Genomic DNA, 27,500 nt, shown 5'->3' with positions numbered 1-27,500 from the left:
TTGGAAACGAAAGGGAAATTAAAAACAAAAGATGAAAAAAATTCAAGAAAAAAAATGCCATCAGTAAAATTTGAAAAGCTATGAGTTAAGTTCGAGAACTGCTTGGGAGGTACAATACTTAACAGATAACAGCAAGAAAAAAATTACCTTCTAGAGGTCACAAAATATTCTGCAACTAACTCTTGTGGCAATAATAAGAGGTGGAAGGATGAGACAGATGCGGAAAGGCTCTTTCCTGCCCAAGAAGTATTTTCTTCATACTACTTAACAAAAAAAACTGGGAAGATAAGACAGTGATCTCATCTGTAAAATGAGAAGCTTTAGATAAAATAATATCTAAGGTCTTCTTTTAACTTTGGCTTTAACATTCTTTGATTCTAAACAGTGCCAAGAAACTTCTAGCCAAGCAAGGTCTATGACAGTCAGAAGACTCATTAAAGAACAAAGCCAACAGCTGTGATACACATGGGCTCTATCTAGCAAGTCACCTGAAGTCTGAGAATTGGGCCCCCTTTTAAACTATCTTTACATTTCCTCTTGCTGCCTAACCCAATAGTTTGCAAACAGAAGAATTTAATGAATGGCTGCTAACTTCCAAGAAAATAATTTTAAAAGCTTAGAACCATTCAAATTAAGTCTTGGGATAAGATCTGGGTGTTAAACTGTGATAAGGGTTAGGGACAAAGTTATCTTTATCTTAGACTAGTTTCTTTGAACGTAAGAACTAGCTGTGTATCTTTAATCTTGCCTAGTCATTTGAATACTATTTTAATAAAAAATCCTACTCTTACAAAACAGGAGAAAAAGACTTATTTTCACCTCAAGCAAAGCCATCCGGAAGGCAAAAAGCCTTACTGTTTAATGACTACTTGGCCATTGCTGAGGCACCATTGCCATCTGGTGGCAGAACACTTTAATTAATGGTGAAGAGGTAATAATTTTTTTTTTTAATTGTGGTACATGAATCTAATGAAACACTCTGTAAGAAATTATGAATAACATAAGTACAAGCATGGCAAGATTTATGTGACAGAAAGAGAAATGAACAGAACCAAGAAAACAACGCACACAACTACAACAAAGTATATGGAAAGAACAATTAACTGAATATAAATGCTGTAAAATTTAATGACCAATCTTGATCCATAAGTAAAGATGAAAATGAACCAGCTTTCCTTCTTTGCATACCTAAAGTGTGGGGCTATAGGGTACTTAATAAAATTTCAAACTTTTTTTCACACATTGATTAGTAGTGCTATAAAATTATTCTTTTTACTACTTGTTATATAAGCGATGATTCTCTAATCATGAGCATTTACATAATGCTTTATGGTCTCTAAACAGTAATAAACCTGTAAAAGTCCAATCTGTAAACCTGAACATATACAATTATAGTACTAGATGTACTGCAAGAGGGCCTGAAGTCTGGGGCAGCTAGCTGGTGCAGTGGATAGAGCACTGGCCCTGAAGTCAGGAGGACCTGAGTTCAAATCCAGCCTCAGACCAAACACTTGACACTTACTAGCTGTATGACCCTGGGCAAGTCACTTAACCCCAACTGCCTTTAAAAAAAAAAAAGAGGGTCTGAGGTCTCAGCCAACAGCCTGGTCAGTGGCATCTTGCACAAGCACTGTGGGCAGTGTATCACAAGATGGGATAGTTAGGGTGAAAAGGAAAATGTCCCACTGAATAACCCTCAATCTGTTTTCAGTATTTAAATGCTGTGCTTATAAAGAAAGGTCCTATACATACCAAAATATCCACAGCAGCACTTTTTTTTAGGGCAGCAAAAAATGGGAAAAAATGGGTACATGCCCATCATCCAATGGAGGTTTTAAGTGAACTAGTTCACTGAGTCAAGAGAGTGATATGGCAGCCAAGAAAACCAGGAAGGACTATAAAAATGTTACTGCAATTCTTATCAAGATATTTTGTTTTCATATAAAGTGAACTTTCCTCTTTTCCCTAATATACTCATTTTCAGGATGTTCAAGGAAGCACTCCCTCAATAGATATGCCGACATTTTTTCTGAATCTAAAACAATGACCACAAATTTTGAATAGAATAATAATAAAGTTTTGAAATATGAGAAGACATATGACTATACAGAAACAGAAAGTTCATGGGTGGGGAATATTGCATTTATTTTCATATTTTTTGATGTATTGATTGGTTTTGCTAGTTTTTCTTCTTCCTCTTTAAGAAAATATCCAATCCTTTGTATACATTGATGACACCAGCACTTAGCATAGTGTCAGGCACATAGCAAGCACCTAATAGATGTTTATAGGTTGATAGTCACCTAAGCTTATAAATATTAGAGCAACTATTGACCCATTTATCTACATGATAAAGTATAATTCTTTTTTAAATTAATTTATTTTTAGTTTTCAACAATCACTTCCATAAGCTTTTGAGTTTAAAATTTTTCTTCCCCTCCCTTCCCCCTCTCCCCAAGACGGTGTGCAATCTGATATAGGCTCTACATGTACATTCCTATTAAACGTATATATTTTTTAAAATTTTACCATTTTATTTTTTTATTTTTCCTCAGTTACATGTAAAAACAATTTCCAACATTCATTTTTAAAACCCTGAGTTACAAATTCTCTCCCTTCCTCCCTCCCTACCCCCCATTGAGAAGGCAAGCAGTTTGATATAGGTTATACATGTGCAGTCATGCAAAACATTTTCATATTAGTCATGTTGTAAAAGAAAATATAGACAAAAAAAACCCTCAAAAAATAAAGTAAAAGAAAAACATGCTTCAATCTGTACTCAGATACCATCTCTTCTTCCTCTGGAGATGGATAGCATTTTTCATCTAAGTCTGTCAGAATTGTCTTGGATCATTGTATTGCTGAGAATAGCCAAGTCATTCACAGGTGATCACCTTACAATAGTTTTTTTTTTGCTGGTAAATTTTTTCTTCTTTTTTTTTAATATAAATTTATTTATTTTTAGTTTTCAACATTCACTTCCATAAGTTTTTGAGTTCCAAATTTTCACCCCATCTCCCCCCTCCCCCCACCCCAAGATGGCATGTATTCTGAATATCCCTTCCCCTAGTCTGTCCTCTCTTCTATCTCTCTCCCCTTTTCTTATCCCCTTCCCCTTCTATCTTCCTGTAGGGCAGGACAGACTTCTGTACCCCATTTCCTATATTTCTTATTAAACATATTTTCACATTAGTGATGTTATAAAGAATTAGAACCAATAGGAGGAACCACAAGAAAGAGGAAACAAAACAAAAGAGAAAAAAAAAGAGCAAATAGTATGCTTTGATCTGCATTCAAACTCCATAGTTCTTTCTCTGGATGTGGACAGCATTTCCATCAAGAGACTTTTGGAGATGTCTTAGATCCTTGGATTGCTGAGAAGAGCTAAGTCCATCAAAGTTAGTCATCACACAATGTGGCTGTTACTGTATACAATAATGTATAATTCTTGATACTGGGATTCAAAACCTTGCACAATATCTGGCCCCAACCTACCTTTCCAGCCTTATCTTATATGATACTATTAACTCTTCAGTTCCATGATGCTGTTCTACCATGTCTTTGCCCACACCACCACCTATGACTGGAGTGGCCTCTCCTTCCCCTGAGAGCCCAGGGGAGTCATTCCTTTCCTCTATGCAGCTGTCCCTGACCCACCCCTCAATGATCTCTCACATCCCAATTTTTTTCTGACACTTTGTCTAGCTCTCTTCTGTGCATTTCTTCTATCACATTCATTTGTATATGTCTTCTTCCCAATTTTAAGTTCCTGAGGGCAAGGTCTGTATTCAAATTTTTGTTTTCCATGGAAAATGTTTTGCATAGAGGAGGTGCTCAAATTTTTAAAATAAGAAGTCCATACTTTATCAAGATTTTCAAATTAACTCTCAATATATCAAGCTTCTTTCTCATTTAATATAATATATGACATGATTTTTATAGTCATGTAAAGTTAGCTGTAGAAACATTATTAATTTTTTATTATTATCCTCTAGGTTAGAAGTTAGTTGAAATTTTTAGAGTAAGGAGAATAAATAAGGTTCTATTTATGAAAATCAAATAATTTAAGAAAAAAAGTCAAGAACAAGGACTTAAAAGTCCTATGTGCTTTATCAGTTCATACAAAGTTTCCCAGGGTTCTCTGAATTTATCATTTGTCATGTGGTACATGAATGTAATTAAAGGTTCTAACAGGATGATTTTAATGACTTGGTAAGACCCGAGTTCAAAACTGGCCTCAGACACTTACTAGCTGCCTGACCCTGAACACGTCACTCAACCTCTGTTTGCCTCAGTTTCCTTATCAGTAAAATGGGGGTAATAATAGTACCCACCTCCCCAGGGTTGTTTTTATTTAAAAATTTTTTTAAACATCGTTTCTTTATTATTTATTTTTTAGTTTTCAGCACTCATTTCCACAAGATTTTGAATTCCAAATTTTCTCCCCATCTCGCTCCTCCCCTCATCCCAAGAAAAGTGTGCGTTCTGAATATCCCTTCCCCTAATCTGCCTTCCCTTCTATCACCCCACCCCTCCTCTTATGCCCTTCTACTTCTATCTCCCTGTAGGGCAAGATAGATTTCTATATCCCACTGCCTACGTCTTACTTCCCAGTTGCACATAAAAACAATTTTTAACATTTGTTTTTAAAGCTCTGGGTTCCAAATTCTCTCCCTCCCTCCCTCCCCACCCATCCTCATTGAGATGGTTTGGGGAACTTGCTTTGTAATAGCAAATAACTAGAAACATCTTAAATGTAAATGTCAAACTCTGGTATGTCATGGCAAGAAATATCTTTCCATAAATTTTAAAAGTTGGCACTGACGATATGGATAGACAGATCCATATATATATTACCACACCTATGCTTTCACTGGCATAATAATATGTAACATTTTTATGTATGCAAAGCTTTTTTTAAAAATTATTTCATTTGTTCCTGACAACTGTGTGTGGTGGTGGCTGGTGTTCAGTTGTGTCCGACTCTTCGTGATCCCATTTGGGATTTTCTTGGCAAAGATACTGCAGTAGTTTGCCATTTCCTTCTCCGGCTCATTTTATAGATAAGGAAATTGAGGCAAACAGGGTTAAGTGACTTGCCCAGGGTCACAAAGCTGAGTGTCTGAGGCCAGATCTGAACCCAGGTCTTCCTGATTCCAGGCCTGCCACTCTATCCACTGTGCCACCTAGCTCTGCCTCTGTAAAGAAGGAATTATTATATTATAACCTCCAACCTAAAAGAGGTTGAATTAACTTGTAACTATCCGAGGCAATATTCTAGTACTTCCCAGTGAGGAAGTTCCCTCTATCAATGCAGATACAAAGTGGCTTATAATCTTAGAATTGCCTTGGGCACTGAGAGGTTAAGTGATTTGCCTAGGGTCACACAGCCAGTAGAGTCAAAGACTATGTAACCTAACTCCAAGTCTTCCTGAATGAGGTCAGCTCTTTATTAACTAAGCCAAGGAGCTTCTTACAATGGACTGCAATAAGAGAAAAAAATGTGTTATAAAAAAAGGTTTTAGGAAATAGTACAATAGAAGAAACAGAACACATACATTATATAAAAGGAAAAATATGAAACGGAAAGAACAGACAAAAGAACAGAAAAGGACAAAGAGGAAGGACTTAAGTTGTTTGAGTAGTAACCATATAAAAGTTCATCTTTTTTTAGTGTTAATGATGCTAAATATATATAATTGGTTTTGTTGTTTAAAGATAATTATGCAACAAAATTGCTTGAAATAAGTTTAAAGTCTTAAAGGATGTAGAGGGAACCACATGTCCTCTAGAAGAGGAGCTATTCTTAACTAGAGGCAAAGTAAGTCAAAGTTACAGTTTATGATTTTCTTGTGCATTCGTGAAACACCCTAAACAAAATTATTGTCTTCTCCCCAAAAATTCAAGGTAACAAACTTTGCAAACTTACTTAAAAAACAAAAACATCAGAAAAATTTAAAAATCTAAGTCATTAAAAGAATGGAAAATATAAAATTACTTTCAAGAAAAGACCAATAAATCTTTAAAAAATAAACAGATCTTTTAAAAGTAGGATTTTCTGAAATAAAAAGCAGGACACAAAATATGTACCTAGAAAATGGGAAATGGTTTAAATTGTGGTATAGAATGCAACAGTACATCACTACACAGTAAAGAATGAAAGATGGGAGGAAGTTTGAGAACCATGGAAGGCTTTTTTTGGTTTGTTTTTTGCTTTTTAGTGAGGCAATTAATCTAGTAAGTGTCATGTGTCTGGGGCTGGATTTGAACTCAGGTCCTACTGACTCTAAGGCCAAAGTTCTATCTCCTGTGCTACCTAGCTGCCCCTTGTGGAAGGCTTTTTAAGAAAGTGATCCAATGTAAAGAAAGTAGAACCCACAGAATAAAACAGGGACTATGATAATGCAAATAAAGCTAACATTGAAGGTAACAAAATTATGGTCCAATGTGACAGTTTTCCTTTCTGTTAAAAACCAATAAAGTAACTTTTGGAGAAACGTATGTGTGTGGGGAGTTTGGATGTTCATTGTAAAGTGTCTGCTGGGTCAGAACAAAGCATCAATAAATTTCAAAAAGTAAACAGTACTTGGTTTAAAGTAATACTCCTTTTTTCTCATGTGGGCTTCTCAAGACAAAAGTTAAATTACTGATTATTTTCTTTCTATTTTGGATCAAGCTAGGCAAATAACTGTAGGCTCACAAAGAGAGTTGGATCAAAGTCACTGTAATCATACTTATAAAATAACTGTTTAAAAAATGCACATATTTATTAAAAATTGGGATTGTACCTATGATTTCCTGGGTATATAAAGCTCCTGCCAAGGAATTTCCTCTATTAAAGCATGCTGGCACCTTACAGTCCTAAAATTGCCCAGAGCACTCAAAGGTCACGTGTTAGGGGTGAACCCAGATCTTCCTGGCTTGGAGATCAGTTCTCCATCCACTATATCACATCGCCTTTAATTAATTAAATGCAGAGCCACAAAACAACCCAATGTTTTTCCCTCCCTTTAGTCTTTTATTTTCCTCCCCTTTCTCCTAAAACCCAAAGAAGGCAAAAACTGAATAGCAGACCCTCACCTGCAGCGGTCTCCATAAGCACAGCACCCTCGCTGATAATATCTGCACACCATGGCAGACTGACTAGTGGAGAGGTCATGGGAGTAGCGGCAGTTGTTTCCTTCCTTGCAAACCCCATGCATGAAATACCTGTAAGATGGACAAAAAAACATGGACCTCAAATGTAAAAATACCAATATGAAAAGTCAGTTTACTTAAATGACTCCATCAATTTCTCACCATACTAATGATACACACAATACACACACAGAGAAAACCACCTAGGAGAGAAGTCCATCTGGACTGAATAAAGAACTCTATATTAATTTTCATTATCACTTTTCAAACTATAGAGACATTTCTCTTTGCATCATCAATGAACAAATAATAGATTTAGGTTTTGCAATGCAAATTATTAATTTTATCACTACACTCTCACTGCCTTGTTGGATGAATTAACTGTATTTTTAGCATTAAATGAGGATGGTACAAAGACATAAAAGTTTCTAACCACACAGCACATCTGGAGGGCTGACTTGTTATTCTCCACTGTAGTTAACTTTGGCCATACTCACTCTATAAAGTGAGGGAAAAGAATCAAGACACAGCACAGACAATATGGATCTTGAAGTCCCATCCTTAACTTTAAGGAATTTCTTTAAGAGAATTGAAAACACATGTAGTAAAACATTCAGACAAAATGAGATGGAAAAGTAGATGTTGATTGATGACTACTTAAAACTGAACAAAATTAATGCAGCTAAGGGAAACTGTTAATGGTGGGGGGAAGGGGGAGGAAGAGAATCTTGATATTGTAGGGAATTAACAGAAACATACAAAGGACCAAGAGTCATTCCCAATAGATAAATAGTAAAAGGATATGGACATAATTTTCAGATGAAATTAAATGGTCCAAATCACTAATAAAAGACGAATTAAAATAACTCTGAGGTTTTACCTCACATACATAAAACTGGCAAAAACAAACAAAATTGACACAATTTCCATTGGGGCTGTCGGAAGACAGGAACACTAACACATGCAGTTTGTGGAGCTTTGAATCAGTCTAATCTTTCTAGAAAACAATTTGGAACTAGGTGAGAAATGTCACTAAAATGTTTATATCTTTGACCCAACAAGTGCACTACTGGGCACACATCCTAAAGAAGGTCAATAAGAGAAAGGTTCTATTTTTGTTTTATCAAGGAATGGAAGTACTCTGTGATAGCAAAACAAACAAAAAACCTAGAAACCAAGTGGGTACTCAAAGACTGAGGAACTATGGTACATAACAATAACAATAGCTAGCATTTCTTTAGCACTTTAAAGTTGGCAAAGCACTTTATAAATATTACCTAATTTTATCATTACCACAGCCCTGAGAGGTAGGTACTATTTTCATTTAAAGATGAGGAAACTCAGGCAAAGAGGGTAATTGATTGTCTCACAGTTACGAAGTGTCTGAGGCAGGATTTGAATTCAAGCCTTCCTGACTCCAGGTGCAGCATTCTACCCAATTATGCACCTAGCTGTCCCTAGATGAATGAAATGGAGTGTTATTTCACCATAAGAAATAATGAGGAATTCAGAAGGGAAGACTGCTCTGAAATGCTACATAGGAAGAAAGCACAACCAAAGGAACAATAAACGTAACGGCTAGCCACAACATTGAACAATCTTGGTTCCAGAGAATAGAGGATATAACACATCACTCTAATGACAAAGAGGAAACTACTTGTATGGAATGTGCGCTGTGTTGTTAGACTCGGCTGCTTGCTCAGTTTGTTTTACTCACACTACTTTTCCTGTTAAAAGCGAAGGTTCAATTGGAAGACAGAGAAGAGCACACTGGGAATGACTGCAGTGTTAAAGAAAACAAGACTGGGGCAGCTAGGTGGCACAGTGGATAGAGCACCAACCCTGGAGTCAGAAGAACCCCAGCTCAAATCTGCCCTAGATAGACACACAACACTCATTAGCTGTGTGACTCCAGGCAAGTCACTTAACCCTGATTGCCTGCCAAAAACAAAAAAAACAGTCACCAGTGCTGTCAGAGAGGTAAAAACTCCAGGTAAAAACTCCCACAGAACTCCCGGATTCTAGCACTGAGTTCTTCAAGGAAGGTAAGAAAGGGCAATGGTAGAACAGAGCAGGGCACAACTGCTTAACTAATTGCACTGGCTCTCTCAATATCTGAATACTGGAGAAACACTAAAAAATGTTATTATTCTTATTTTCTTCAAATGGTCTCTCTCTGCTCTTCATTTCTGGCAAATTCTTGCCTGAATTCTTCTGCACTGGGTCATTTCCTTTAATGTGCACACAAGCTACTAATGAGTCAAATCAAAGTGTGGTTATATAATTTCTGCCCCCAAACCCTATGCTAATCTGCAGATGCAGATTTAAAGAACAGCTGAACTTAACCAAGTTAGAAGGAAATATGTAGTTTTCATCAATTCAATCGCATTTCACTCTGCCATATCAGTAAGTTTACTCTAGGTTGACAGCTAATAGTTACAGTATTGGAAAAAATTTTTAAAAGTCATCTAGTCTAATATGCTTCACAACCCATATCATTATTATTAATTATAATAATAGACTGCTGAAGGTAGTGAGGGTGCTTTTTATTTATCACCATCTCACACAATCAACACATTCCCCACAAGCAGGATAAATGTTTGTAGAACTGAATTTATCCTGGGGGCAAGTGAGGAATCACAGAAGGCTTTTGAGCCATACAGTAAAAAGCTGAAAATTATATTCCTCGATTCACTTGACAGTAAGTGAATGGAAGAAGATGGAGGCAAAAAAATCTCCTGAGACACAAATAAAGACAAGGATCTGGATCAACCCAGTAAGAACTCATTTAGAAAGGTGGAGTGGGAGGGATACAAGTTTTTAAGGTAGGAGATAGGAACCGAGATCCTCTGAACACTAATGATTTTTAGCACCACAATTTTATGATTTCATAACCAACTGAATGTGAAGGGCAAACAAAGGTGACAGAATAAATAAAGTTGACTATAAGGTTTTGACTATGGAGTCACTGTCAGAAATAAAAGCTGGAGAAGATAACAAATTGAATTTTCAACACACTGAGTAGGAAATAACAGTGGTATAGAAGAATGAAGGCCAAGTAGAAGTATCTAGCATACAACTGGAACTTAAATGTAAAAAAGTAAAAACCTAAGATAAAGATTTTTAGTCAACTAACTGCATAGAGAAGACAGTTGAAGCCATGATGCTGAAAGATGAAGGTTCTAGAGGACAGCACAAAAAAAGAACAAAGGGCCAGAAAGCTGAACAGTAACTGAAGGCAACATAAAAGCCAGAGAAGAGAGAAATAGGAAAATCAAGGCAGTTGAGAAGGGTACATCCAGCTAGCTCCTGGATTTGGAGTCCAAAGACTTAAGCTTCAAATGGTGACTCTGCTACCTGCACAACACAGGGCAAATCACTTAGCCTTTCGTGGTGTGGTTTAATCTCTGCTCTAAATCTATGATGGTTCCTAAACTGCAAACCAATTCAGCTTTATAATCTTAGGGCATAAAGAGGTTACAAGCTCACCTTCCCTGTCCTACTCCCCAAGATACCAGTGAGGATGTGAAGATGTTGGAGACAGATAATGCCTAATCAATGGATGATATAGTATCAGGGAATTATTGCTAAATGAACAAAACCTGGACTGCCACTGTCCACAGGACCAACCCTAGAGACATCCTTTCTTTCACCAGCTATATCCTACCCTCCCCACCCCCTTTGCTTGCCTGGGAAAGAAGGGATTGTGTCTTTTTGTACCGACTCCCTCATGGTTCTTCCTCAAAACCATGGCTTAGCTTTGGATTTGGGTTCAAATCTTGCCACAGACACCAGCTGTATGTCTGGACAAGTCATTTAACCTCTCTGTCTCAGTTTTCTTTCACACCGGGGCAGGGGGGGGGGGCGGGGGAGATGGGGTGTCTGATGGGCTCCAAGGTCCACTCCAGCTCTAATCTATGATTCTAATTGACAACCAGAGAAAATGATAAAAGTATACTCAGCTGACACATCACTATTTCCAAGACACAAGATTCTACTGCTCAAAAAATTTGCCAGTGGTTTACTACTGCCTTTCTATCGCTTGAGCTTGGCATGTAAAGTCTTCTTTACTCTGCCTTTCCCTTATCTTTCCAGCCTTATTTCACATTTTTCCCCCTTCAAGGACTCTACATTCTAGACAAACTAACTTAATAGCTGTTCTCCAAACTCAAAATCCCATCTCCCTCAAAATATACAGGCTGTCCTCCATTCCTGGAATATACCTTTTCTCATCACTTACTCTCAGAACGCCAAACTTCCATCAAGGCTCAACTCAGCAACCACCTCCTAGATCTCTACCTGGTATTGTTCTCTCCCTTCCCAAATTACCTTGTATAAACTTATCTAGATACAAAGTGAACCAGCACTCCCCACACCCAGCAAAATGGCTTGAAGGTAAAGAACGTTAATTTATGGGGCAGCTAGGTGGCGCAATGGATAGAGCAGTGGCCCTGGAGTCAGGAGGACCTGGATTCAAATCCAGCCTCAAATACGTAACACTCATTAGCTGTGTGATCCTGGGCAAGTCACTTAACCCCAACTGCCCTCACCAAAAAAAAAAAAGTTAACGTTTTGTTTCTGTATCCCTAGGGTCTTAATGTTTACCGAAGACCAGAAGACTTGGGAGAATGATCTTCAAGACTGCAATCTGGATGAGGCAGTAAGGATAAAAACCTGGACTTTGCACATCTTCAGGGAACTTCTGGTAAGGAAATAGTAATAGCTATAGCTATCATTTATATACTTCAAGCTTTACAAAGAGCTTTATTTTCATATTATCTCATTCTAAGAATCTGACATTAAAAAAAAAGCATGGTGAATCCTAGAAAGTGCTAAGGCTAAGAGAACCACACAACATGTTCGCACTCATAGCGATCTTCTAAAGATCATTTGGTTCAACCCCAAGCCCTCATTTTAAACGTGAAGAAACTGACGCCTAGAAGTTAAGTGACTTGTCCAAGTGGCAGAACCCCAGCTTTTGCTGCTTCACTCCTCTCAGCTTTCTTCTCCACAATACCATCTCTTTGGTAAGTGCTTTTTTACATGTCACTTATTAAAAAGTATTAAGGGACTCTGACAGGACAAATTTCAGAAGGAAGACACAATGATTCAAAAGAAGGAAACCGATGTCCAAGTAGGACTGCCACTACACAACAAATAACTAAGCTTTTCCTCTGGAGCAGTTCTAAAAACCCCAAAGAAGGATCATTCCATATTCTAAAACAGTGATTCTCAGGGATCTCTGACCCTTCCAGGGGGCCTGAAAGTCAAAACTATTTCCATAATACTAAGACATTTTAATTTCTACTACAGTAAATATCAATATTATCAAAACCACATAAACAAAAGCTCTTTGGGAGAACAGTCAATAACTTTTAATACTATAAAGGGTTAAAGGCCAAAAGGTTTGAGAACCACTGCCCTAAAGAACTGTGAGGAGGACAGATATCTGGGGCATTTGTGGGTGAGAGGAATCCTGTTACTAACCTACAATTGGCTGACTCCCTCCTAAGGAGTCAAAGGCAGACCTGAAAACTGGGAGTTATATTTCAGACTGGGGTGGCAGAAACACAGTGCTGGTGGGGCTTCATGAAAAAGTCTGGGGAGAAGATGTGGATGTTAGTGAAAAGAACAAAAGTTCAAGAGAAAACCAGACAAAAGTGAAGATTTGAGCAAGAAGAGGCCAGAAGGATGGCTAACACTAGCTAAAGGAAAGTATAGGCAATATGTTCAGAAGGTTGCTGAGAGTCAAGACACACTAACAAATATTTTAAAAGTTTCCTTGTCTAAGGGTGAGTAGACTTGGCCCTGGTCTGAACAGCACCACAGGACAAATTACAATCACTGAATGAAAATTAAGGAAGATTTTGGTCAACATAATGAGGAACAACTAGAGTTACTCTACCATGGAACAAATTGCTGTCCCCCAACACTGGAAGTGATCAAGCAGAGATACAGATGACCAACTGTCATGACTATTTTAGAAAGGTCTCCATCTGGTAAAAAGTTAGACTAGATCTTTTGGACTATTTAGAGCTCTAGAGTTAATGACTGTTAATAGGTGACTACAGAGACACTGTTCCTTATTTATAGAGAGAAAGCAACTTACACTGCCTGACTCTAGGTCACTGGGAGGCAGAGTGAGGGAAGTGAAAAGAGTTATAGTCATATGGTGTTGTCAATCATTAGGTCAGAAAATGAGAGAATCAAATCCCAGGATAAGAAGTCTATTATATACCATCAAGGATCCTGCCTTAACCCCTCAGGCAGGGTCTCCTCAGAACAGAAATATATCAGAATATATTCCCTATGTTAGTGGCATTTATTAAATGGCTTCTATGTATAAGACTGCCAACTTCATGAGGGCACGCCCATGTATAATTATCTTTGTCTCTCAAATAACACAAGTAGGTACAATACAAGGGAATGAATACCAGGTGTCATAAAAAGGGAACCACCAAAATGCCATACTAAACCCACCAGAAAGGATTTCTGGTCAGAAATATTCTTTTTGCCACGAAAGAAGTGGCATTTGAGCTGGATGTTTAAAAATGAGCAAGGTTTTGATAAGCAGTGGTTGGGTGGAAGAGAACATTTCAGGCAAGAACAACAGAGATAAAACAGAGCAAGGCATAATCTGGGGTTGTGACTTGAATTTGGCTAAAATGCAGGAGATATACCTCAGGAGATAAGACTAGAAAATCAAGTTGGAGATATATCAACTCTTTATTCAACTGTGTTGTTATTATTAGTTAAAACCTCTTTTCACAGAAAAAAGGAAGGTTTTGCATAGAAGTGTTCCATCTCAAATATTCTAATAGGAGTTACTGTCCTCATTTCTTGCCTGTCTATACTACTCTGAGACTTTTCTGACTTCTCACTATGTTTCTCTCCTTTCAGGTGCCTTCCCCACTTTCTCCTGTTTTTCAGCCTTTCATGTTATCTTCACCCATTAGACTGTAAGCTCTTTGAGGGTCATGACTATCTTTTTTTTTTTTGTATTTGTATCCCCAGCCCTAAGCACAGGCACATAATTCTTGGCACATAGTAGTCACTTAGTCACTAAACATTTATAAAGCACCTACTACGTGCCAGGCACTGGGCTAGGGCTTAATGTTTATTAACTTTACTATCATGTAGGAAACATAGCAAAGTATCAACTAAAAAGGAGAAGTTGCTTCTATTCTAATTGAGGAATACCACTTATGGTATATGAACACAATTTAGGTCTCAAGATGTGAAGCCAAGGGGCAGCTAGATGGCGCAGTAGATAAAGCTCCGGCCTTGGAGTCAGGAGGACCTGAACTCAAATTCGGCCTCAGACACAACACTAGCTGTGTGACCCTGGGCAAGTCATTTAACCCCGACTTCCTCACCAAACCCCCCGCCCCCCAAAAAAGATGTGGTCAGGTGTCCAAGCTAGTAAATATTCAAAGAAATAATTTTTTAACACATTCTGAAAGAATTTTTTTTTTGAAGTGGCAATTTCCATGTAGTAAACTCCAAGCATACAAGCTCCCTCTAAGAATACAGATAACCAATTCATTAACTTAACAAGGAAATACTTTCTGTAACTTAAATTTTAGCAGTCTGCCTAGGGTACTGAGACTCACTGACTTGCCTAGGATCACATAGCTAATATGTGTTAGAGATGGATCTTCAATCACGTTTCCTGAACTTCCAAAGCAAAGCCTCAATCTCCTACACCAAGCTTCCTCAACTATCTGCTGAAGACACCATCATGCTTCAAGTTACCTAGAAGTCATCCTTGACTTTTCACACTTTTGTTCAACTTCCTCACACTATCAGTTTCTAACATCGATCAATTCTACATGCACACTGTCTTCCCCGTCTGTCCTCTTTGTTCTGAGACGGGCATCCCCTTAATCCAGGCCCTTCACACCCAGACTGCTGCAATAGACTCCTAGTTCTTCTAATAATAGTATTTATATAGCACTTTAAAGTGTGCAAAGTGTTTTGCAAATATTATCTCTGTGCCTGCAAAGTAGGTGCTATTATTATCACTGCTTTACAGATGAGGAAACTGAGGTAGAGAGCGTCACAGGGACACAGTGAGTGTCTGAGGTTGGATCTGAATTCAGATCATCCTGACTTTCGGCTCAACCATCCATCGTGCAGCCATTGTGCTTAGTTTCCCCCCCCATATTTTCTCCCCTCTACGAAGTTATCTTCCACGTAGCTGTTGTTATCCTAAAAACACAAGTCTGTCTGTATCACTCGTAAGCTCAAGAAACTTCAGTGGCTCCCCATTGCCTGTAGGATCAAATACAAACTAATGTCCAGTATTTCAAGCCCTTCACAATTTGGCTTCAGAACTTGTCCTTCAGGCTAATTACACTCCCCTCCTACAACGGTCCCACCAAACCGGCTTATCTACTGGTTCCTTGAGCCCCATGGTGCCACTTTCTGTTTCTTTGCCACAGGCTAAGCCCAATGCCTGGATTGCTTGACTCTTAGAACTTTCTGGGCTCCCCTGAGGAAGCCTTTCCAGGTACTCTAATCACTGTGCACTTTTTATATGCTGTATTTACTTAGTTGGAAAAATGTTGGATTCACCTAATACAAGCTTCTTGCTGTCAGGAACAATGCAGGTTGTATTTGTATCTTAGGCACCTAGCACATTACCTGACACATTGGAGGCACTTAATTGACACTTGTTGATTGACTTATAAGCTCATAAATTATTTAAAAGTATTAAAGGGCATGTAAAAAGATGGGGGCATATAACAAATACATACATACATATATATTTACATATATTTATGCAAGAAAAAAACTAAAAGCATCGAATAAACTGGGGCTTACAAAGAATTAATTTTAGCTGTATTCAGAACAAAAAAAAATGAAGGTGACAGCTGATTAGGGAAGCTGACATTGTTAACCAGAAGACAGTGAAAATATAGAACTTCTCAGTTCCTATTTTCATCTTCAACTAGAAGACTAGTCTTCACACTGGAAATTATAGAACAGACAATGCAAAGAGGACTGTACCTCAAGATAGGTAAGGACAGAAAAAAGAATACTAGCTGTTTTAAATGTGTTCAAGTCTTCAGGCCTTTGATTGTTCCTTATAATTCTTGCTAAAATAACTTGCAGAAATAATCTCAGAACCATTGGATTTGTTGGTAATCTCTAAGGAACTATAAAATGCCAGAAGAACTGCATAATTGGGACTTCATGCTAAAAATGGAGGGAAAAAAGGAGGATCCCAGAAACTACAGGTCAGTTTGACACTGATCTCCAAAATTTTTAAAAAATAGATCATTTAGGGAATAGTTTGTAAGCATTCAGAAACTAATGTAGCGATCACTACCTGCCAACATAGGTTTACAAGCCAAATCAGGCCAAGATAATCACACATATACTGAACTGCCTACTTTTCCTTTCCTAATAAGGTTACTGGCTTGATAGGCAAATGGAACACTGTAGATACAGTATATCTGTTGCAGCCAAGATTTTAAGAGTTTTTCATAACAGCCGTGGTTGATAAAATATTTAGTGTTAAAAGTGTTAATTTGAACCTTGATGAATAATTCCATTTAAGTATTTGATTAATGACTGTTGGCCTAGTCAACTGAATAAGCAACATGGATGTAAACATACATTTATCAAAATTTTAGATTATATAAAACTAGGCTAACATATAAGATGACAGAATTAAGTTCAATATGATCTCAACAGGCTAGCAAAATGTTGCTCATGATATAGGTATGACCAGGGGGTGACAGAATAAAATAAAACTGTAGCAACCCAATGGTAAATAATCAAAACAAGAGGGGACATCTAAAAGAAAAATCACTGGAGTAACATCAAGATGACATTTGACAAGGATAAACAGAAAGCTCTACTATACCTGGTTGTGAGATTTTAATGACCAAACTTGGATAGAAGAGGACCTGAAAAAATGTGACTTCTTCCCTTCACTGCACAGGGGAAGGCTGATTGCATATATCAGATTGCTTATGTGCTGGTTAGTTTTACTGAACTATTTTTTCCCCTCTCTTTCTTATGGAGGATGGTTTGCTGGGCAGGGAAAGATAGAGATATTCTTGGAAGTAAATATGATATTAAAAATTATCAATAAAAATAAGAGAAAAATTTCCAATTATATAGTAAAAAAAACAACAACAAAAACAACCCACCTCTACATTTAAGTAAAAAAATAATTGAACAACTACAGGATCAGGTAGTTCTAACTCAGGAAAAGACTGGAGAGGTTACTTTTCAAAAACATGCACTGAAATATGCACTCCACTCTGCTTGCTCTCCGCCCCCAAGCTGTACCAAGGAAGACAAAATGCTTGCACCCCTGAAAGAGAAGACGAAAAGGTAGAGTGAAGCATCAGAACAAAGGAGGCACATTGGTCATTGATGGCTAGAGCAAAGAGGAAGTAGTCCAAGGCAGCATCCACTCTATCTGGATGTAACTCTTTGTCTCTCTGCCTGTCAAGTATTCCTTCTTTTGGTCTGTAAGTTCCTCTTGGCTAAAGAATAGGAACAGCTTGAGGCTAGGAGATATATCCTTATTATAGACATTAATTTCAATATAAAGATTGTGCCTATATGATTCCACAGCAGGTGAGCAAGCATTGTAGGTTTAGTTATTACTTTTACAAGTGTACAGAAATGACATTTACATTTCTCTGGTTTTGGGGTGTATGAATATGTGTGTGTTCACGAAAAAAGACCTGGGGGAGTTTTAGTTGGCTGCAGGTTAAATGAGTCAACAGTATAACTGGACTGCTAAAGCTAACATAACCTTAGGCGGCATTAAAAAAATACAGTACCCAGATCATGGAAAGTAACAGTCCCACTGTACTTCATGCTACTCAAACAACACAGCAGAGTACTGTGTTCATTTCTAAGTGCCACGTCTTAACACAGCCATTTAAAAACTATAGCGTATGTTCAGAGAATAATTTAGGTGTGAAGTTTGAAGGCATCATAGATGACAAGTCTAGAAAAAGACTACAGGGAGAATAACAGATCAAATATCTGAAGGGAAGTCATAAAAAAGATGGAATCTCCCTGTTCTGTCTTGCTCCAGAAGGCAAAATGAGGAAAACTCAGTATAAAGTTACAAAAAGATAGATACTAACTTAACAAGGTAACTTTTTCACAAGGGAATGAGTTCTTCAAGTAGTAGCAGATACTCAAAGAAGCTGGCCAATCATGTGACCTGGATTTAAATTTTTTTTTTAAAAAAAAGAGGTACTTCTGTACAAGACATTGTTAGGGACTGAAAGAGCTAAAAAGTTAAATAAGATACAAACCCCAACGGGATAGGATGAAGAGAAATATAGTTAGTTTTTCACAACATAACTATTATGGAAGTGTTTTGCCTGACTACACATGTATACGAGTTGCTTGCCTTCTTAACGAGTATGGGGGAGAGAAGAAGGGAGAAAATTTGGAATCCAAAGTTTTAAAAACAAATGTTAAAAATTGTTTTCACATGCAACTGGGAAGATATACAGGCAATGAGGTATAGAAATCTATCCTGCCCTACAGGAAAATAGAAGGGGAAGGGGATAAGAGAAGGGGGAGAGGAGATACAAAGGAGTGTAGATTAGGGGAAGGCATATTCAGAATTCACATTGTCCTGAGGTGGGGAGAAAATTTGGAACTCAAAATCTTGTGGAAGTGAATGCTGAACACTAAAAATAATAATAATTAAAAAAAAAAAGGCAACACAGGAGCCAGAAGTTGTCAGTTCTGATTCTAGCTTTGCCACTTAGTAGCTGTACATCCTTGGAAAGGTCACAACCCTCTTGGATTCTGTTTCTTCCATTGTGAAATACTTAAAGCTATCCATCTCACAGAGTTATTTTGAAAATCACTTGAGAATACTTAGAAACTGCTTTGTAAGTCACGAAGCTCTATAAAATATATCAACTATTACAAACAACTATAAGGTAAAAGAGGACCTAAGTGTCTAAGATGTACAAAGTAACAGTTAGCCCAGAGAAATTACTTGTACCTGGGGAAGATCAAGAAAGACTCCATGGAATAACATTTAAGTTGAGCCTTAAAGGATGGGTAGGATTTAAATAAGGAAGGAGAACATTCCAGGGAAATTTTTGTTGTTCATTTGTGTGACTTTCTGTGATCCCATTTGGGGTTTTCTTGGAAAAGATACTAGAACGGTTTGCCATTTCCTTCTCCAGCTCATTTTACAGATGAGGAAACTAAGGCAAACAGGGTTAAGTAACTGTGTAAGTGTCTGAAGCCAGATCTGAACTCAGGAAGTTGAGTCTTCCTGACTCCCAGCCCAACCCTCTATTCACTGTACACCACCACGGGTCTGGAAGGCAGCAAATACACGAAAGAGAAAACACTGAACGCAAGAACAAAGTATCTAAAATACATTTAGATCTGAGTCCGCTGAATCCAACCCTCTTATTTTACAGACGAAGAAACTGGTAGCAAGTGATGAAGTGACTTGCCAAGGGTCATATGGACAGTGGAATGGGATTTTAACCCAGGTTCCTGACTCCAAGTTCAGTCCTCTAATCATTACTCCATGCTGCCTCTTTAAACATGCGTTAGAGCCAAATCATAGAAGGCCTTGAATGTCAGGCCTATACTCTATCTCACAAGCAAACAGAAGCCAATAAATATTTTTGGCCACAGCTCAAGTTTAGGGTGCTGTGTTAGGAGCTTTTACTAGGCAGTATTGTGTAGAACTGACTAAACAGGAGAGATCTGTGGCAGGAAGATCACTCTAGCTATGCAGGAGATAATTTGGACCTGCACTAGGATGGTGACATTTGTTCAAAGGATATTCTGGAGGAAGAATAGATAAGGTGGTCCCTAACTAGATGGAGGCATCTATCTCCTGCTTCCATGTCTTTGTCCAAGTGGGAACCTGTGTCTGCAATACATTGCCCCCTCATCAATCTTGTTCAAAGGACAGCTTAGGTGCCACCTCTTAGACCTTTCTGATTCCTCCAGATATTCCTGTCTCCCTCTTCGAATTACTTTGTATAAAATTTTTACTCATATACATTTGTACATTTTGCATCCTCCAAACAGAATGTCAGCTCTTCAAGGGCAGGGTCAGTTTCATTTTTGTTTTTGTATGCTCTGCACCTATTTTACAAATAAGAGCTCAATAAACCCCCTCGTTGAATTTAACTGGGGGAGGGAATGACTAGAGGATCAAGAAAAGAAGACATACAGAAGTAATTCTTGCACTTGGTGGACAAAGGCTGGATTAAATAACCTCTAAGATCCCCTTAAACTTTAAGAATATCTGGATTTTTGGACATAGTAACTTTATACTGTCATCTTTGACTTTATATACTTTTTCTTGATTATTTCATCTTTAATAATCATTTCTACGCATATGATTCTCTAATCTTTATCTCCAGGACCAATTTCCCCCCTAAGCACCAGGTTCACATTTCCAACTGCCTGCTGTATATCTCCTGGATCAAATTCAAATGTGCCCAAAGCTGAATTGTCCCTCCCCCCAAAATCTGCCCATCTCTCTAATATCATTATAGCTACACCAGCATCTTCCTTAGTCATCCAGGTATAAAAACGTCAGGGTATTTGCTTTTTTCCTCTCTCCTTACATCCAATCAGTTTTCAAACTCAGTTCTGTCCATTCTAATTCAACATTTCTTAAACTTGTCTTTCTCCTTTTCATTCCCATTATTCTAGTTTAGGCTCTCAGTATCTCACCTACACTACTGTAATAGTCTCTTAAGTCACCTCCCTATCTCAAAGTCCATCAACATACAGAAGCCTAATCTTCAAGTTCAGAATTCTGATCACAACACTTTCTTGGTGAAGAATATACCTGTCTGGCCCCATGCACATTACCTCTTCATGCACTCTTTCAACACACTAATCTATCACTAAGTCCTTGAGGATAGAGTCTATTCCTTACTCCACCTGCATATCCCCAGCACTTTACACAGAGCAGATACTTAATAAATATTTGAATGGAATCTCTTGGAAACTTGAACATTGTGGCCAGTCAGAAGCTTGTGAAAGGTTCATGGATCCAGTCAGTATGTTTACAGGCATTCATTACAATTTCCTAGAGATTTAAGAATACATTTTTATTTGTTTGTTGATTAATTTAATGTTGAATCATGAAATCTTTTATACTCTAACTTAATTCTTCTTGCTGGTACAACAGTCTTTGCCACTAGACGCAGGTTCTCTCATGGCATGGTGCTTGTTCTACTTCCTTGCACTCCCCTCAATGTGCCTAGCACACACTCAGATATTTGTTTTATTACTTAATATTTAGTTGATTTCATTAGATCAATTTATTTAATTAATAGAAATTATTTTAGTGAGGGTTTTTTTAAACACACAAAAGCAATTCCAAATAGTTTTCAAGTTAAAAAACTGAGTAACAAATCAAAGAACATGAACATCACTTCCAGGAAGACCTTTCCATCTTAGCAGCTTTATTTTAATGAAGTTATAGTGGCAATATAACATAAAGGTATCCAGATGAAATCCAAACATTATATATTTATGGGCCAGTTCTAAATTAACAACCTTTAATGAAAGATAATTTAAGATGAGGTCGGCTATTTCTAAAGAGTCTGATGAGAGAGTAAAATTATGATGTTGATTAGCTGAAGAAAGATTTGCTAAAAATATCATTCGACAGGACACTTACCTGAGTATTGCACAAATCACACTAGTAAACAAAATTATAATTTGCAGAGTATACTCTGTCTTGTCTTGAGCAAATCATCTGAATTTCTCAGACCCCCATATCAACTGGTTACCAAGTCCTGTCATTTCAACCTTCATACCACCTCTCCTAAATGCCCCTCATCTCTTCACACTTGGACTACTGCAATAGCCTTTTGGCTGGTCTCCCTGACTCACAAGTCTCTCCCCACTACACTCCATCCTCCACTCAGCTGTCAAACTGATCTTCCTAAGATACAGGTCTAATCATGTCACCTTATTCAATAAATTCCAGTGGCTCCCCACCACTTAGGGTTCTAAACCCTTCATAACCTGGATCCCTTCTATCAGTCCAGTCTTCTTATACACACACCTTTTCCTCCCTTCACATACTCCAGTGACACTGGCCTCCTTTACCGTTCCTGACAGGAGACACTCTTATCTCTCAACTCCAGGCATTTTCTCTAGCTGTCTCCTGCCCCTCCCCAGTCTGGAATTCTTTCCCTTTTCATTCCCATCTCCTGGCCTTCCTAGCTTTTTCAGGTCTCAGCTAAAATCATTCTTTCTGCCAGAAATCTTTCCCAATCCTCTTTAAAGCTACTGCCTTTTTCCTGTTGATTATTTCTAATTTATCTGGTATATACCTTGCTTGTACATAGTTGTTTGCATGCTGTCTCCCCCCCCCCCCATTAAACTGTTCCTGGTGAGTAAAGACTGTTTTTGGTCTTTCTTTGTATTCCCAGTGATGAACACAGTGCTTGGCACATGGTAGGTGTTTAATAAATGCCTGCTGAATGACTTCAGTTTCCTTATGGGTCTCTGAGGAATGCATCTGAAATACTACATAAATGAGTTATATGATTAAGCCTTTAATTGTTTTTAACCCCACCTATTTTATCCTTAGAGATGCTAAAGAATGGTAAAATCCTAAGGTCCCATCCTGATTCTCAAACAAAAGGGATGGAAATGTTAATAGCTTTGTGGGGAGTGGGGGGGGGGGGAGGAAGGGGCTGCATGATACAGAACCATTAAGTATTTAACATTAAGTTGCAGAGGAAAAACATCATGAGAAATAACAATAGAACATCAGATAGAATCAATGAAAATAAGCACCCTCCATTAAAAAGAGTGAATAAGTTTTGTGTTCTTGGACACAGGAGAAGTGTAGAGAGCCGGCTGTAAGGGTCCTATCTGGGTTTAAGATCCAGGATAAAGCTTAACCTTTGCCCAGGCTTAACTCACAGGGCTCAAGGCAGGGCTCTCCAAATCTCCCCCTGCAAGGGAGGTTCCGGAGACATTCCGTCTCATTCTCTGAACCTTAGATTTACTTATCACCCCTCTATGCAGGTGATGCCTCAGCACTAGGGAAAAGTCTTGGAGTTTTACATCCCAATCTAGGAACTCTGGTTACCAGAAAATAGGTATTGTCACTTATTAGCAGATGCTCGAGGAGTGTCTCACGGGGATGTAGCTAGGCTAGACTTTCTCTATATAATCTGTACCCTCAGATGAATAAACTGAGTCAGTCCTTACTGCTCCGGCTGGCCCACGTCTAACATTTATTTCGCGCCTTCGCATTTGGTGTACTATCTGATTGCTGGCAAGAGAGAAGTAGCTTTAGCCAGCTTCTAGAAGGCATTATACCTTGTGTGAGGAAGGCAGCATTGGACAAATGCCCAGATCTGTGGATGATATGTGGTAAAGAAACATGTACACTGTAGCCTCATCATAACACCAACAGTATAACACAGGACCACCTTGGACCCTTTCCAAAAGGGTTTAGTTACAAGGAGTACTGGAAGAAGCTATTTATAACTTAGTCTTACCTATAATGTCATTCTACATCATGGACTACATTACAGAGAGACTCTGGTTTAATTCCAAGAGACATGATTTTTATTAAGACGCCTAGTCATCCCTGTTCCTTTCCCTGCCCTCCAACTCCCCAGTTTCTGTTTTTTTAAAAATTGATAGTCAAGTAATTTTAATAATTTTGACAATAAGTATCTATTTTTAGGTATCTTATTCCTCTATTCAAGGAAAGGAAGGATGATCGATACATAGAGATGAGAGTTGCACATGGAAATGGAGTCTATTGAAAATGACTGGAAACAATGATTATATTTTGACAAAAATTCCCATTATCATGGCAAATTCATCATAATTCTTTTAGGTACTTTGTACATAAGGTCATGTATAAAGATATACATGTACATCAGACTCATGGTTTCATTGGTGCAGTAATGTTCTGGTGAAGAAACTCCAGCCACAAATGTATTATCAACAACCAACTGTTCTGGAACTTGTGGCTTAAGAGTTGTCTCCTGTGCCTTGAAGATAAGCGCCTTAACGAAAGTCACAACATTAATATTTTTCAGGAACTGGGACTTGAACATAGGTCTTTCAGTATTATCAGGCTAATTCTCTATTTACCTATTTGATCTGTCTCTCACTGCTTTACATAAGAACCAAATACTAGGATTAGAGCAGCATAATCTTTTACAAAACACTGAAGGTCAGATCTACTGAGGTTCTGAACTATAAAAATTCCTCACTGTCCATAACACAAAAGGATTCCCACACTGGATTAGTAACAACCCCTAAGCTTGGCTCATAGACTAATTCTGATCCATTATGTGCTGAAGGAAAACCAAGAATTCATGGAATGACGGGTCAGGGAAAATCAGTAAAGCTTAAGGGAAGAGTTGTGTTTTGCATGGATGATGTTGCACACAAATTGGAAGAAACAAATAACATCCTCTGCATGGATTTATCTTTAAAGGATATTAGATCTGGAAGGGGTCACAAGACTGGAGATTTATTTTGAAGATTAGACTTCTGGGATAAAGATAACTAAATTGACTTGCCCAAGCTCCCATAATAAACCGAGACTAGAATCCAATTCTCCTTTTTCTACAGCAATTTTGGCATGAATGATGGAAAGGTTGGCCAAGAATAGAGGGGTCAAAGAAGAGCAATAAAAATAGATGTTGTAAAAACCAAACTGATGGTGGGTTACGACTGTTCGACTAACTTAGCATTAGCTACTATAATTATGTATCATTGCTAAGAACAGCTAACATTAATATACTGGAAGTTTGCAAAGTATTTGTACATATTTCCTCATTTGACTCTTACCTTGTGAGGTGGGGTATCATCCCTGTTTTAGAGATGAGAAAACTAAGGCTGAGAGAGCTTAAGGGACTTGCTCAGAGTCACACAGGTAATAAGTATCTGGAGTAGGTCTTTGTGGGCAAAAATCTAAAATCATGAAATTATTCAAGGAATTATTTCAAGAAATTGTATAGGGAAGACCATAGGCCATAAAAGACCATAAAAGACCGGTATACTCAGAAGGCTAATGAAGTACTCCAAGAATAAAGTATTTAATATTAACCTTTTATTCCACCATCCTGGTAAAAAGAGACTCAAATACCACCTAAAATTCTAGACTGTCCACAGTGATAGCTGAGTATACCCCCAAAATTTGGTTTTGTGAAAAGGAATTTTTGAAATTCCCATCCTGAGTCGATTTTTCACTTCAGTCTAGCCTCTTTCCTACATCTGAAATGGGAAATACGCCCAATTGTGTTTTATACTTTATTGAAGGAAAGGTTTATTGAATGAAATTTTGCATGTCTTGATTACTTAAAATACCTGCATTAAAGACAAAAAAGGACCTGAAATTAATACTAAAACATAATAAACCTCATGCCTACAACATAAAAAATGCATAGCATTAAAAAAAGACAGACATCCTAAAATTATCTCACTCAACAGTTTCTTTTCTAATACTCAGCTGGACCATCTTAATTCAGCACTATTAAAGCCTAAATGCTGACTAAGCATTTTGAAGTGACTAATACCCATGCTGCAAATAAAATATCTTTCTCTGAAAATGATCCTTTAGTTCATTGCGTACACTATCAAGTGGGCTAAGACAAATCAGAAATCCCTGCTTATACCAGAGCAAAGCTGATTTATGCAGAGTGCAGCAAGCATCTGAACACCAAGGTTTTGTTGCTTCCGGAAGTACAGAAGTAGGTTCCAAACCGGGAAGGTGAGTTGCGTCCTCCAGATAAGTTAGGGTAGGATAGCTTTCTGGGCCTCGGATCTGGTTCTAGACAAAGCCCAGAAACGCCAAGTCGGATAAATGGGGAGAGGAAAAATACAAAAGCGACTTCTCACAGCAGGGGAGATAAATAACAGCCTTCGTAACCAGTTGTAGCCGGGTAGCCCAGAGGACAGGAGGCTGGAGAGCCAGGGCAATCTCACTGGGGCCCTCTGCGGGGACTCCAAGGCCCCAAGAAAAGACCTTGAGAGCCAAAGGAAGAACGACACCCCCAACCCCCACTTCCTCCCAGAGAGACCTGGGCGACGAGATTTGGGGGACAAATTCGCGCATGTCACGGGTTGGGATAAAGGGGTGATCACTCCACTCCTTCCTCCTCGAATGGAGCTTTCCCCCCAATTCATGAACTGCGATGACTTAAAGAAAAAAAGACTGGGGGAGAGACTGGGCAGGAGCCCCCCGCCAGGACGCCCAGAGATGAAGGGAGGAAGCTGCCAGAAGGGCGCCCCCCAGGTTTGGGGGCGCCGGGGCTGGGCAGGGAAGGCCGTGGGGTGCGGGGGCAGCGGCGCCCCCGGGTGGGGGTCATGGGAACGCCGGCTTTCTCTCTCTTCCCCGCCCCCCCATCTTCCCTCAGCCTCTTAGCCGCTTTACCTGCAGGTGACCTGTTTGGTCCAGCCACCGCCGCTGCCTCCCCCTCCTCCTCCCGCCGCCGGGGATTGGGAGGCGACTGTGGGGGTGAGGGTGGGGGAGGCCGCTGCCACCGCCGCCGCCGCTGCCGCTCCTGATGTTGTGGCTGTTGTTCCGGGAGCTGCAGCCTCCGCCATTACTGTTTATCCCACACAGCAATGGCACCGGAACTTCCGGGATCACATACTTCCGGTCAGGCGGCGGGGGGCGGGGGGGAGGAGGGAGGAGAGAAGGGAGGAGAGACTGGGCTAGCCTCTCCGTACTCCTTCACCACCTCCCCAAACCGCGTCGCGCTACCCCTCCCCATCCCCCCATCCTGCGGTCTGCGCTGAACAAAGTGGGGGGGGGGCCTCGGCCTGAGAGCTTCCTCTGCCCGCCCACACGGCTCCTCTAGCTTCCCTCTGATTGGTGGAGCGCGCTTTCTACCGGCAAACAGGAGGGGCTAGTGACTGGGGCTCTGTACAGGTGTGCTCCGTCTCCAATCATCAACATCAGCATCAAAAGCATCATCAGCATCATCCTGACGATTGAAAATGTGAACGCCTTCTCTATTGATTGTCTCCAGTTTGTTTTGTTTTACAGAGTTGTTTGCGTGTTGTCTCTCCCATTAGACTGTAAGCTCCTCCAGGGAAGGCGCTGTCTTTTGCCTTTTGTACCCTCCAGTATTTAGTAGGGTGCCTGGTACATAGTGTAATAGTTGTTAATGGAGGGACCGTCTGGTCACATAGTATATAGACATCTATATACATGTCTATATAGGTATACATTCATGCTCATATACATAATGTCTGTATTACCTAGGGCTCTGTGATTGACAAAAGCTTTGGCCCAGATTATGTAGCATGTCCACCTAATATACTTAAGCCTCTCTTAATATGTCTTTACTTTAGCTGTTCAATTGACAAGCATTTATTAAGCA

General features: G+C 38.9%; 1 protein-coding gene across 3 annotated transcripts in view; it reads right to left on the bottom strand.

The window, feature by feature from the left end:
- MKRN1 (makorin ring finger protein 1) overlaps positions 1-26,808 on the bottom strand; it is a 33,666-nt gene extending 6,858 nt beyond the window's left edge. For 2 of the 3 annotated variants that reach the window (XM_078153364.1, XM_020998041.2), the window contains exons 1-2: positions 26,546-26,808; positions 7,081-7,209 (exon numbers count right to left, since the gene is read on the bottom strand). In XM_078153364.1, coding sequence (XP_078009490.1) covers positions 7,081-7,209; positions 26,546-26,718 — 302 coding nt within the window. In that variant the 5' untranslated portion in view covers positions 26,719-26,808. The remainder of the gene's footprint in view (positions 1-7,080; positions 7,210-26,545) is intronic. The other variant, XM_020998040.2, reaches the window with a different exon arrangement.
- Positions 26,809-27,500: the final 692 nt, after the last annotated feature.

This window comes from Phascolarctos cinereus, unplaced genomic scaffold (assembly GCF_003287225.1).
Source record: "Phascolarctos cinereus isolate Bilbo 61053 unplaced genomic scaffold, phaCin_HiC Scaffold_1;HRSCAF=81, whole genome shotgun sequence".
In the NCBI taxonomy this organism is placed as follows: Eukaryota; Metazoa; Chordata; class Mammalia; order Diprotodontia; family Phascolarctidae; genus Phascolarctos; species Phascolarctos cinereus.
The sequence above is the reverse complement of the archived record's forward strand: the minus strand, read 5'-3'. Positions and strand labels throughout refer to the sequence as shown.